At 40.8% G+C, this 14439-nt stretch overlaps 1 protein-coding gene across 1 annotated transcript in view; it reads left to right on the top strand.

Moving 5' to 3' along the window:
- The window catches only part of CalpC (calpain C), a 44986-nt gene extending 31225 nt beyond the window's left edge, over nt 1–13761 (top strand). Inside the window, exons 15-16 of the mRNA XM_080270619.1 lie at nt 350–408; nt 13726–13761. Of these exons, the coding sequence (XP_080126745.1) occupies nt 350–408; nt 13726–13761 (95 nt within the window). The remainder of the gene's footprint in view (nt 1–349; nt 409–13725) is intronic.
- The last annotated feature ends 678 nt before the right edge of the window (nt 13762–14439 follow it).

Below are 14439 nucleotides of genomic sequence, written 5' to 3'. Positions count from 1 at the left end.
GCGATAGAGGGGTTACCTCGCCTTCTGTCAGTGTGGATTTCCGTAAACAATTATTTTACTGGTACCTTTGGGAAATCAGTTAAGTTAAATATGTTTGAACTGAAGTTAATAGCAGCATTATTGATGTATTTATGTTTACAGCTTCTGATGTGAATTTCATAGAACAAATAATGTAATAAAAAGCAACGAACAGTAACAATACTGTGTCATGAAGTAATAATTGTTTAATCATTACCGTATTTGTATTTCTCTTAACACTTTCAGTCACCTCCTCATCATACTCTGTGACATTAGCCACATAATCCCCTACATGTGTATAATCCACTAACTTTCCTCTTGCCTCCCACAGACATCTTTGAGAAGCGGGATCCACTCCAGAACGGCACCATCAAATTCTCCATGAGTGAGGTGAGGCCTGGCAATTATTTATATTTAACCGATGGGAGCTTAACATATCGTAAATTATTCATAGGTTTAATTCAGCTTGGAAATAACATTAACCCTTTTAATAAGAAGACGAACAGTTGCTCTAGGAACTGGTGGCACAGAGTTCTTCAAAAATCATTGGACTTTATATACTTTTCTACGGTATCATGACTGTAGAATGTGTTGTATTTTTTCCACTAACAGATGCAGCCTGTATGGGTTCATCTGAGGGGGCGTTGGGGTTTATTGCTCGTGAAATACCACTCAGGGGCAAGTGAGGCTGGTCACTGTTGCTTTATGTCAGGAGTGGGTAGCCTGTCCTCGGGCCCTTGTGCTCCTGATTGTATGGGGCAAAATGGGATTGATGATAATGATGATAATGATGAAGATGAAGGTGATGATGATGAAGATGAAGGTGATGATGACTACCAGATGATTTGTACCCAATTTAGGAAGGAGCTTTGTTATTGAAGAGCTTAGTGAAGGCTGTATCTAACCCCTCCAGCTCAGGAAAGCCTCTCATAAGATTAACAAAATAGGAGTTAACGAGAATCTAATGTTAAATAGTGGTAAATCAACACAATACTGTTTGTGTTAAGAGAAATGTCCCTTTTTTTTTTTCAGTGGTTGAGTTCTGCCCTGAAGTGTTAAGAATGAGACGAGGCAAGACACAGGAGGCTGCCAGAACCATCACCCATTTGTCGCTTCTGTACAGGTGGATCCGCCAATAACCTCCACCTGATATCGATCCAAGCCCCTTCGGAACAATCAGATCCTTCAACATCCATCTGATACTGATCCAGGCTCATTCAGTGCAAGTGGATCCCTCAACATCCACCTGATACTGATCCACACTCCCTAAGTACAGGTGGATCCTTCAACAACCTCCACCTGATATTGATCCATGCCCCTTTAGTATAAGAGGATCCATCAACAACCTCTGCCTGATACTGATCCACAGAAACTATCCCTCCCAGAGACACAAATTCACCTTGTCCAACTGCAGTGTGGTCATTTCCCTTCTCTGTTTCATTACCAACACAGTCTTTAACTCCCAAACAGTCTGCCCTGCTCTCACTATATGTACAGCCACCCACTCAGACCAGAGCACATTTACCTCGTGCACATCATCCTCACAACACAGACAGCCCTTCATTGTATATCCATCAGCGATATCCTTAAATAGAGATGGTTGAGTATGCCCAGCTAGGCTTAGATTAGAACATCACCTAGCCTTGCTACATTATCGGGTTAGATTTGGGTTGGGTGGAATCACAGACAACACGTGCCCTGCTTGTAAAATATACCCACACAACATAACACAGAAAGTAAAAGACTGCACAACACAAGCTATACTAAGATGCAGACTTAACATGACCAGCATAGAAAACCTGTGGGACAATTTCACAGAGATGGTTACATATCTGCAGTTGATGAGTTTGCCTGTTCAGGTGGACTGGAGTTTAACATCAACAACCACCTTAACAAAATGGTCTCTGGGAATGCCTGACTGAAGTGGTGGGGTTTGTTCAGTACCGTCCCTCAGGCCCACATCCAAATGAGTCAGGAGTCACAAATATTGATCTGTAGAGAATGTTTGCAGAATATAATATAATAAGACAACAGAGCACTGGAAGAGTTAATGTGGATTGTGTTTGCAGTACAGGGGGTCTGCACACCCGAATAGGAATATAATGGTACTTGTGTTGTGGCTCAAGTCCTTCTGCAGTTTGTCCTCCTCCTTTTGGGGGGATACAAAGATAGAAAGGGAGTTGCAGGGTGTTTGTATAACTAGGTAGCTCCATCACCCAGCTGTATCAGTGTCACCACATGAAGGCATTCCCCTCTGGCACTGAATTCTGTAACACAAACTATATCATTGGACTGAAGGGGTTGGTAGACTCCGAAAGGCGAGATGTCCTTGGCCGATATTCTTGTAATGTAAGGAGACACACAGGCACCTCTTCCTTAGCCATTTATTTTCAGATACGGCTGGTTAATGTAAGTTTGTACATTATTTCTGCAGTGTGTGGTGATGTTGGAATGCTTTAAATATCACAGAAGGGGACAGGAGAGTGTAAGAAACAAAGTAAATCACTTAGGAAGAGGTGTTTGGGAGCTTCCTTAACCAACAGGACTATTAGCCTTTGAGTCACGTTGTTGGGTGAGGCTGGGTAGTGTGTTAGCTTTAAATTGTGCCGTGATGATGTACAATATATATACAGTATATATAGTATTTTCCATTATTTGTATAGTTCTCATTTTTACTCTCATTTCACCATAATTTTGTACATAGTGAATAATTCCTCTTTGTTTAATGGCCTGGTGGTCTAGTGGTTAGAATACCCCAGTGGAAGTGATAGCCGTGTACAGGTTCAGTCCCTAAGATTTTTTTTGTTCTTTCCAAGTCATGTAATGCCGCCAAGGGGAGTAGGATGGTCATCTACCCTTTAGCTCTTACATCTCAAAGGGAGTCAAATGGGGTTGGTTGTTTACACCCAACACCCATGCAGTGTCCTTATAACTGAGTGTGAAGTTAAAGGCAGACCCCCAGGTGTTATGACAGTTTGTGGGGATGTGAAAGACCGTATGTGCCTGGCCATTGTGTAGCATCATTGATTATACTCTCTAGTATCGGGTGCAGCGTGGTCAGTCGACAGTCACAAACATTTCATAAAATTTGTCAGTTTTTCTTTTCTTGCATGTTGATTCTGGTCATGGACATAACGTTGTGATCCCTAAGACTCTAGTAGTCCTATGAATAATACCCAACGTCCATACTGAATACATGCTAGGACTCTTTCGTTTAGGACTGATGTGTAATGTCATAAAAATACACAGGATAATCGTAGGTGTTTTTATGACATGTCAGTGGATCATGTGGAAGAACTGTAAGGTGTAGTGTAAAGAAATTCAGATCATCAGTTCATTCTAAGCTCCAGCCTGGAATCAAACTCACATCCATTTAGACAACAGACCACTCCTCTAACCACCTGACCACCACCTCCCCCATCCCCTTCACAATTTCAGTTTTTAAAATAAGTTTTAGTTTAATATAGCCTTGTGCTCACTTCCTTAGTAGACTTTACACTCTTGTGATAAACGAAGATGTAAATAATTTGCTTACTCACTTGAACTCAGATGCAATATATGAGGGTGCAATAATCACGCTTTATGTAATTAGTACTAAATGTAACTCATGACAGAACTGTAGGTGTAAAGCAGAAGGTGTGTGATGGATGGCGGGAGAAATTTCTGACAAGAGAGTGCTGTACTGGTTTTATCTCCTCTGTAATGGAACGACTCATTCTGTTAATTCATGTATAGTACTGTACATTTTTCCAAGTGTGTTGTAAATACAGAATGTGATTTTCTTCAGTCTTCGTAATGCTTTAACTGTTGTGGATTATTCTCATCTTAAATTTCAGGACCAACTTGCCCAGCTCCGGGCTCGTACGCTCCTCATGGGGAAATGTAGGATTTGATGATGGATGGATGGATGGATTATTTTCTCATAACCATGATTATATACCCCATTTCATGCCCTGACTGACTCATGCGGATGTGAATGAGTCATGCTTGTTGAAAAAGTATGGGAATAATGGTAGCTACACAGATTCCATGCATTAATAAGAAGGTGCCTGGTAGTCCACTGAGAGAATACTGAAGTGAAGGATGAGGATTATGCCTTGGAATACTTTAAACCCTCAAAGAATGACTGGAGGGCTTTCTGTCATGCAAAATGCCGCCAAAGATGGGTCTCCTGCCCTTCAGTAATCTGGTATGGGATTCTGGAACATATTTACGGTCAGTTCCCAGCGGTAACCTTGATTTCTTTATGTAGGAAGGACAAGGAAAGGAGATTGCCCGGTCTGTCCATGTCTTATGTTCCTCTTACAAAAAACAAGTCTTAGTTATGAGAGGACTTTTATCTTAGGTTATACTGTTTTTTATAAGAAGATCAAGGAGAGCAGAGAGCAGAATCTTCCCTTATCTCTAATTCTTCCTGCAAAAGCAAATCTGAGTTACGATGAGGAATTGAGTACAGTATAATATTTTTTACAGTAGTAGTCGATCATGGGTCCCTGTAGCTTGCAGAGGGGGTAATATGGTAGTGACTGGCCATTTTGCAGTATACAGTAGTTAAAATTGTCCTGTCAGTTCCTTTAGAGAGAAGATATACTATTGAAAGACTGTTTATACTCATACCATCTCCAGAACTGCAGTGGAATGTCTTTAATACTCTGTTTACGAGATCAAAAAGAAGATGTGTCTCTCTTGTACATATATATACATCATGTGCAGTTTGATGTTGATTATCCCTTTTTTGTGATGCTCATTTTGTTACTCTGTTTCCTTTCCCAGTGCTCACCGTTGTTTATACCTGTAGGATTAAGGTGTGTGTTCAGATACAGTAACTTTGTAGTATTGTTTGGCATTAGATGTGTGTAATAGTGGCAGAGTAGATCCATTCCAATTACCATGACCTCATAATTGTTCACTTGTCACCTTAATTGGCAGTTAGGCTTGATGGTTGGTAGTCTGTAATGTATGTAACTAACTGTACTTTGTTCATTGTAATTAAGCATTAAATCGCCATCTCTTCACCTTGAATACTGAGCTATAACAAGAGACATTCCCAGAATTAGGGATTGTACTCTCGTCTAAACAGAGTACATAGTATAGTCAAAGTGAATGAGCTAAAGGGTAGGTAAATAATGAATATGGGTTTGTAAATTAACCCTTTCATACGAGTTATGTATTTTTCAATTTGTCTTCCAACCTCCAGACAGTTTTATTCAATATGGAAAACACTAATTGAGTTGGAAAGGTCAGGGAAGGCTGTATCCAAGCTTTTCAGTTCAAAAAGTCAGTTTCAAAATCATGTGGTGTACTGTTTTATCATTAACTTGGCCAAGATTTTCGTCCTTTTGCAGGTTATATCATGTAACTCAGTGGCAGGAAAAGACAATACTACAGCTCTCCATTCTTTCCACAGCACTTCTTTGTGACTAGGACCATATTCTCTTGTTAATCTATTGTGATAACGTAGGATTGAAGATGGGGAGGTGGCAGTTTTAGGCCAAGTTAGAGCAAAATTGGTATAGAAGCAAGAATAAAATCAAAGTTCAGCATCAGATTTAACGAATTAAGATTAAATTAATGACCTGCTGTTCCCCCGTGCTGTTGTTCATTTATTTAATTAGGTGGGTAGATGGGGTATGAGTTGGGGGGAGGGCAGTGAAATGGCAGGGGACGGCGACATGGAGGCAATTTGTTTACATTACAAGATCAAGGCGTCTGCCATAGATAGGTAGATAGATTTTTGTTTATGTACAGCTTATTTCCCATAGTTCAGTGGCCGAATAAGACAATTCTATGGCTTAACATCCTTTCCATGGAACTTCTTCGTGACTAGCACCATATTCTAGCATTAATCTATTATTACAACTCAGCATTCAAGAAGGAGAGATGGCAATTTTACACCTACTTAAAGTGAACAGGGTATAGCTCATTTTTTTCCTTTAAACAAGCACTCACACATCTCCTACATCAGAGCTCTGTATTTTTCAGTAAGGCAAATGCTTCTGAATTATTATTATTTTCATATATTGTATACAGTAAAGTAGCGTTAAGTTTTGTGTAAATTCTGATGACTCGTTATTTGCTACCAGTCTATAGTCATTTTCATTTTTTTTTTTTTTTTAAATAACAGTGTGTAAGATTTTGGATATTTTGTGATGGAGCTGCTTGTGGTTTTAGGAAGGCAAGAGGTTGTGTAGATCAGATATTCATTCTTAGGTCTTTAGTGGAAAAGTTTGTAGAGAAGAGAAAGTTGTATGAGGCCTTCATGGATTTGGAGAAAGCATATGACAGGGTGGATAGACAAGGATTGTGGAAAGTATTAAGAATATATGGAGTAGATGGGAAGTTGCTGAGTATGTATGAGAGTGCTAGGGCTGCAGTGCGTGTGGATAGTGAACTGGGTGAATTTTTCTGCTTGGAGGTTGAATTGAAACGGGGATGTGTCATGTCTCCATGGTTGTTCAATCTGTATATGGATGGGGTTATAAAAGAGATCCAAGGTAGGGCAGTGGATGCTGGAGTGGCCCTAATGAGAGAGTGCAGTGTTTGGAAACTCCCTGTACTGTGTGCAGATGATGCTGTATTGTTAAGTGAAGACGAAGGGGAGCTGCAAGGCTTGGTGGATGAGTCTGGGAGTGTGTGTAAGAAACGGAATCTAAAGGTGAATGTAGGGAAGAGTAAAGTTATGGTCTTTGAGAGAAGTGAAGTCAGTGAATGTACGGTGAGGTTGAATGAGGAGGAAATGGAAAATGTGAGTACGTTTAAGTACTTGGGTAGAATGATGAGTAAGGATGGAAGTTTAGAGGGTGAAGTGCTTGAAAGGGTACAACAAGGAAGAAAGGTTGCTGGTTCCTTGAAAGCAGTGATAAGAAACAGGGAAGTGAGGATGGAAGTGAAAAAGTTACTACATGACAGTATTGTAATACCAACTCTAACGAATGGAAGTGAAGTTTGGACCTTGTTGGAGGGACGGAAGTCAGGAGAGCAGTGGAAATGAGTTATTTAAGAGGAGCATGTGGAGTTACATGGAGAGACAGACTAACAAATGAGGCAGTGAAGGAGCGTTGTGGTGCGGATGTGGATGTGATAGGAAGCGTTAGGGGAAACACGTTGAGGTGGTTTGGCCATATGGAGAGGATGGAGAGTGAGAGACTGACGAGGAGAGTGTATGTGAGTGAGGTGGAGGGGGTGTAGAGGGAGAGGGAGGCCAAGGATGATATGGAGGGATGGAGTGGAGAGGGATATGGGAGTGGGGGGTGTGAGCTGGGAGCAGGGCAGTGAAATGGCGGGGGACAGGGCGACATGGAGGTAATTTGTTTGTGGCCACCCCTTACGGGATTAAGGCGTCTGGCAATAGATAGATAGATTTTTTTAAAAGGTGAAGTTATGATTCCGGGGGCTTGAATGATGTGTGAGTGATTTTGTGGGCCATTTCACTGGGCATAATGCTAATATATCTCCCATTTCCATACTTTCTATTTCTCATTTCTGGATCCTGCCTCACCCCATGCTCTGGTGGGAAAAAAGGTTAGGATGATGATAATTCTTCTTTCGTACCTTATTCTCTTTCCGTTTATGGATCCTACTCAGCTCCATTCGTAGATGGGAAGAAAGGTCAGAATGATGATGGTAATGATAATGATGATGATGATGATGAATTTTAAAGCATGACAACATTCAGCCCATTCACTCCATTGATGTATTTTTTATTTAATTCTTGCTACTTTCAGAGGCTTTCCGCTTCAGAGAGACATGTAAAGCTAGAGGAGTTAGCTATAGCCTTCATTAACTCCATTGCAGCAAGAAGTCTGCCTTAAGGTGAGTAACATCATTTGGGGATGGCAGATTAAGATGACATCACTCGTCAGACATTGTTTTATCTACTCCTGGAAGGCCTGTCCAACTGAAGGGGTTTTCAAAGGCTGTATCTAACCCATCCAGTTCGAAAAACGAGTCCTTACCTGAATAATCTTATCAAATGGCAAAAATAAAATGAAAAATACATCTCTGGGCTCGGTAGGTAAAGTTAAATGTAAATAACTGCTAATTACTGCATTGTATTTGTTATTATAGCTGGAATGTATTTGAAAGTAGGAATTGTAAATATGCATGTAAATATAAATTAATATAAAATATATAAAGATGGAGGAATATTATTGTTTCTAATAAATTAACATGCTGAGCATGATACATGTATTTTTATTCCTTGGTATTCAACAGATGCCTGGTGGTTTAATGATTTAAGGTTCTCTGACTGGTTTTGCCTCATCAAAGTTCAAATCGGAGGAAAGGTTGTAGTTTATTGCTTTCCTAATAAATGGTAGCTGGTGAAACAAAGACAGTGATGGTAGATAGCGGCGTGAGTAGCTTAGTTATTGCTGTTATTTCCGTTTTCTGACATGAAAAGTTCCAGAGAAAACAGTCATTTTAGGGGTAGCTTATCTGAAGATCATTTTCTACTCGTGCTCGGAGTGAGAAGATATTCTGTTTCAGCAAACGCTAGATGATTATATTTAGCTGAGAGTGGTAACAGGAGCTCGAGAGCGTTAATACTGTCGCCACTGACCCTCTCACGGTAGGGATAACTGAAATCAGACGGTTTTATTTAATTGAGAGCGTCAGTCCAGTCCAGTAATGATTGTGGGATACGTCCTTATTACCACCCCACGACGTCAAAGGAAGGAGTATTTGTATACAATATTAAAAAATAGCTATTTTAGTGATTTCGTCACTTTTTCAGTCTTTCCCTTTTAAATGCATTCAAAAGAGCTAAATAAAAACGAATTAAATTAAGATCCCTGTAAGTGACGCTTATATTTACCACGTTTGTTTATGCTGCACCACAAGGGACGCCGGATGAAAAACGTAAGTGTAATTTACCATTTTGGCCGTGTTGTTATTGCCTCTGCCTCTATATTCCCAAACAAAGGTAAATAAATGGCTGCTGGTAACTTGGAGGATAATTTGAGTATGCAAGGCTGGATTATATGGCCACTTATATCAAGAAACCAACATGCCCAAGCAAATTTCACCTCACGGGCAGGATTGGCTGGCCATGTGAAACAGATTTTTTACTGATTTAACATTTACTGGGTGCTATTAATTATATTCGCCATACTTTTACTTGCAGGTGGAAGTGGTGTGAGCTTTAAAAACTTCGAATCAAGTTTAGAAGGTGTCGGAAGAAACATGGAGGCATCACCCTATATGGAGCAGCCTGACTTGGAGCAGTTTATATCAAGATTTTGTTAGACCTGCAGCCAGCTGTGATCTCACACTGATAAAGGTAAAATGACCTGACAATGCCTGGTATTATATTACAACTTGCCAGTATTTGGTTCAGGGATATTACCATCATAAATGCATACCTAACTCTAAGGTAAGCATTCCACTGCAGCAGGTTAGGTTAGGCTGGGTTCAGAAAGATATACTGCACAACCTGGGGGGTGTACTGGCAACTTGTGAAAATTTACTCAGTGCCTGATGGACATTGGTCATTGTAGTAATAGGCTAGTTCCAATAGTACTTGTATGGTAGTGGCACTCCAGGTTTGTCTGCACATGACGTTGTTGGAGTGCAGGTCAGACAGACCCTTCAACCACAGTGGGGCCATCTTACAGGTGTAAATACACCATACAAGGAACTGGCACCCTCTTGTAGTAGACAGTGCATCACCAGGGTTGGATCTGCTGTGACAAAATACAGGATTGGCACAGAATCAGCACACTTAATTGGTAAATATTGTAAGTTTTGTCACTATATAGGTTTCTACACACCATATTATCTGAAATCCGATGCAGTAAATTGTGGTTAGTTTTAACTGTTTGTAAAAAATCAAGATTCAGATCAAAAACATACTTAAGTCAGCGTGTATTTCCACTTTAGATTGCCAACACACCTTGACAGACTTCTGTTTTGCATAAATATTGACTTAAAGTGCAAATAAATGTATTTCCATTTTTAATCAGTGTTTGTTGAGGTGAGTTATCAAGCTAAAGGTGAAACACTTCCACAAACCTTAATTTGTTTTGGCTCTGTATCCTGAATTTTTTATTAACCATTTTGAACTTAGGGTAGCGGTGCAAAAGTCACCCGCTTGTTACTGGATGACGAAGGCTGTGTCAAACCTAATCTCACCTGCTCATTACTGGACGACGCAAGCTGCGTCAAACAAAATCGCCCCTTGATTATTTTTTTGCCTTAGAATTAGTTTTCCATTATTTATATTCGCCAAACATTTTTATCAACAGCAAGTACAACTACAGTATTTGAGATTACAAGGGAAAAAAAAATCACGGAGATAGAAGCAAAACTAAGGGTGTGAGGAAATGATTTAAGAAGTACCACGAGCGTGGAAACAGTGGGTTCTCCCAGCACTTGGCCAAGGCCGAGCCGGCCCACATCCTGAGTAGCCTACTTGCCCATGGCTGGACGCAGCCTGTGTTGTCCAGTAATGAAAGGGTTAATAAATACATTGAACACAAACTTTTGACAGAATTTAGGTAATTGCATCTTTATCTCTTTTCTGTCACTATTTCAATGGTCACTGCTTCTCTGAACTGTCTGCTTGCATCCCTCCACCTCCACGGCAGGCGTGTAGTACCTGTCTAGCAGCAAACTCTCATCCCTTTTCTGTCCAGCTCCCTTATGCAACAGTTAACCGTTCCAGTCCTTCATTTATGCAACAGGTCATCTGTGGAACTGTCTTCCTCTGTCTGTATTTCCTACTTCCTGTGATCTCCAGTCTTTCAAATGCAGTGTGTCCAGGCATCTCAAAATGAATGCATCTTGATTTTGGCTCTCTTTTGTATCTTTTTTTTTTTTTTTAAGGAACGGTTTGAGGACTCCTGGCCCTTGGTTTCTTCTGTCTTACATTAAAAAAAATTAGGTGTGTATGAACCTATATGATAATGAAAATTGTAATATTTTTCAATTAAAATTGCCGATTTAGAGCTGATTCGGTAAGTGGCCACTGATTGTGTAATTTGTCGCACCCAGGGTTTATCTGCACAGTGAGGTGCTGGGAAACATGAGGAAATTTGGCTCCCAAGTGGATGCCACAGCTGCTTGGCTCCAACCAGAGTGCACAGCATCACCACAAAAATACTGTGGTAAAAATGGAACCTAAAGTGTGCATTGGTTAACTGTGTAGGATGCTGAGGTCAGCATCAAATTGTAGTTTCTTTAGCTTAACTTACCTTTCATCATCTCATAAATATATTTTAAGTTTTTTTAGTACCTTAATCAAGAATTGCAACATGCATGTTTTTATGTTTCATGCTTTATGTAGCTAATCCTTTAATTGTGAAACCTGGTTTGGATATTATGTAAAAATTACATTTCCAGTTTTGGAAACTTGGCTGGGATTATTCCATTTTGTAGGGTTTGTTTCCTTTGTAAATGGATGAGGCAGGTTAACTGCAGAAGGACAGGTTCATCCTGCAGTGCACTGAGCAGATGAACCAAGGCCACAGAAACAATAATAGTCCAGCCATTGAATGTAGTGGCAAGGTATGTAGGCAGAATTGTGATGAATATTTGATGTTTATTGTGTTTGTATTTTACAGGACAGTGTAATGCTTGATGCAGAGGGTTGTAGTGCATGATGCAGTGCTGCCATCACCAGACCCATGCTGACTGTCACCTCACGATGGTACCCTTATAGGTAAGAATGGAGTTTGGGTTATTTTATGTATAAGAATTTAGTTCATTATTTTCATTGTACTTGTGAAATGCCCTCTTTGAATTTGTATATGGCTTAGGTCAGACTAGTTGATAATACAGGTACAGAACATAGGAAAGTTACAGTACTAGAATGATGAAAAAGTCATCATCTGTGTTTGGTTAATCATCATCATCATCATCTGTGATACCTTGCTGCCCCTTGGGAACCCCTAGACAAAGGATGTATCACTCAGCACTTCCACACCTCACTCCCATACCTTTTTATTCTATTCCGTAATGCCCATAAATGTCACTGTTTCGTACGCCCTCCATCCTCAGTTTCTTACACCGTCCATCCTGCCCATGCCTGCAGCTGTTGTAAGAAAGGCCATTCCAACAGTTCAAAACGTATACAACTCTGTTACTCACTATTCAGGTTTCATTCCCATATAAGAGTGTTGGCGATAGGATAGTCTCATGCAGGCCTCTCTAAACCTCCCTGCCATCTCTCCCACACATCAAAATACAGCCAAGCTCTCCAGTTACTCTTCTCCCCTGCAGTGATTTCTCCTTCATCCTCCATTTTGCCATATTTACACTAGAACCGACACCTGGAAACCCGTGCAGGTCTTTTTAAATGAATGACGAACAATGCAATACAGCTCCCGGATACTTAAACTGTGACCCTCCATAAGAATTTCACTTCCTATCTGTACCCAGCTATTCACAGTTTGTCCTTTATCTCTATCTATCTATTGCCAGACATCTTAATCCTGTAAGGGGTGGCAACAAACAAATCGCCTCCATGTCACCTGCCATTTCACTGCCCTGCTCCCAGCTTACACCCCCCTTTCTCATATACCTCTCCACTCCATCCCTCCTTTATGTTTGGATTAAAAAAAACAAACAAACATAATTGCTCTTGTTTTTTCATTCATTGCCAGACGCCATGTATCCCAAACGGGGTGGCCAAGGGCTTAGAGTTAATTGTTTTACAGGAGGGGCACTAATCCTCCACCAACCCCACTTGACACATAGGGAGAACGTTATGCCAACAGCATCTGGTGTTCCCAGGTGGTCACCCATCCAAGTACTAACCAGACCCGCTTGTGAGGAAAGTTTAATTGGTGTATAGTACAGTGTAAACCATAGGGAAGGGATTAGATACTGGTGATTGAATGGCAGTTTGAAGTGGCCATTCTTTTTCACCACCATCATCTATCTATCTATCTATCTATTGCCAGACGCCTCAATCCCGTTTGGGGTGGCCACAAACAAATCGCCTCCAAGTCGCCCTGTCCCCCGCCATCTCACTGCCCTGCTCCCAACTCACACCCCCCTCTCTCATACACCTCTCCACCATCATCCTTCCGGGGATAGGGAGGGGACGGAGGGATGTTTGTGACACAAGGATAACAGTACTGGTGTGGGATGTAATTATTTGGCATTGATTGTGGATGGATTGACTACTGGCAGTTACTGTGTGCATGATTAGGCCTGTGAGATGAAACCATGACTCTAGGGACTGCAGTGGTAAATCCATCCATCCATCATCTAATCCTATGTCGTCCCACAAGGAGCGTAGGAGCTCCGGGCTAGGCAAGGTGGTTCTGACAGGGAAGATAAGAGTGACCAACCTCACATCCCTGAGTGGCATTATGTGACCAATAAACCCCAATCATCCCTTGGATATAAACCTATACAGGCTCAGTCCACTTTGAGCGTCTTAATTACCCACTAAACCACCAGGCTCCATAATTTGGTTATATGGTTACCACCCAGCATAGTAAATGATTTCCTGGTGTACAGGAAACCATTTGGCTTGTCACTCAGTGTAAAGTCACCCATAGGCAGAAGGAAGAGGAAAGAATTAAGGAAGGAAAGACAAAAGAGGGAGTGTAAAGTCACCTGTAGGGTTGCTAAATACAGTATCATCCTTAGGTGGAAAAGAGGTCAGGATGATGATGATGATTAATGTTATTATTTTATCTGGTCAGGTTCTGTTGATTGTTGATGATGATGACTAATGTTCCTGTTTTATCTGTACAGGTTGTGTTGACTGTCAGGCTCAAAAAGGACCCTTAGACCTGTATACCTGCCCAGCTTGAGTGCCATGTGGCTGGACTGGCACCCAAGGCGTTGGAAGAAGCCGTCACCTGCGTATAAATTGCTGTTTTATGTTGACTTTGTAAAGGATGAATCAACACTTAAAGCTGTATGCCTTTATTGAGACTGTATTGATGTTGTTGTTGTGGCCCCAGACTTGTTTGGATTTGAAGTTGCCCCTCCTCTGCAGTCCACCATCCTCCTGTCAGAGTATAGGGAGGGAGTTGAGATAAGTTTGTACATATAATGTGTATTGTTCAGCCACACAGTTACATTAGTGCCAACCCATGATGGCTGCCCCTCTCACACCACCATTGTATGCATCAAAGTAATAATAATTTATTGCTACAGATCCAAGTTAACTTTGTGTACAGTATATTGGTGAGCACTGCTGCTTCATTATATTAGTGCCACCCCATGAAGGCTGCCCCTCTCACACCACCTTTGCATTCAGAAGATTAAGAATAATTTATAACTATATGTCCAAGTTAACTTTGTGTATTTGTGTCATTGTGTGTTGATTCATCCTAATAATCCATCTCGTACTTGTGTTAAATTTTTAGTAACAGCAAATTTGCTGCATTAAGTCTTTGAAGGAACACTCCAGCACTATGGTGAGTTATAACTTGCTTTTATTTGTTAGCTTGCATATGATAA

Source organism: Coenobita brevimanus, chromosome 41, assembly GCF_032717465.1.
Source record: "Coenobita brevimanus isolate Jiangsu-jjx chromosome 41, ASM3271746v2, whole genome shotgun sequence".
NCBI lineage: Eukaryota > Metazoa > Arthropoda > Malacostraca > Decapoda > Coenobitidae > Coenobita > Coenobita brevimanus.
Note: the sequence above shows the minus strand (reverse complement) of the source record. Positions and strands in the feature narration are given on the sequence as shown.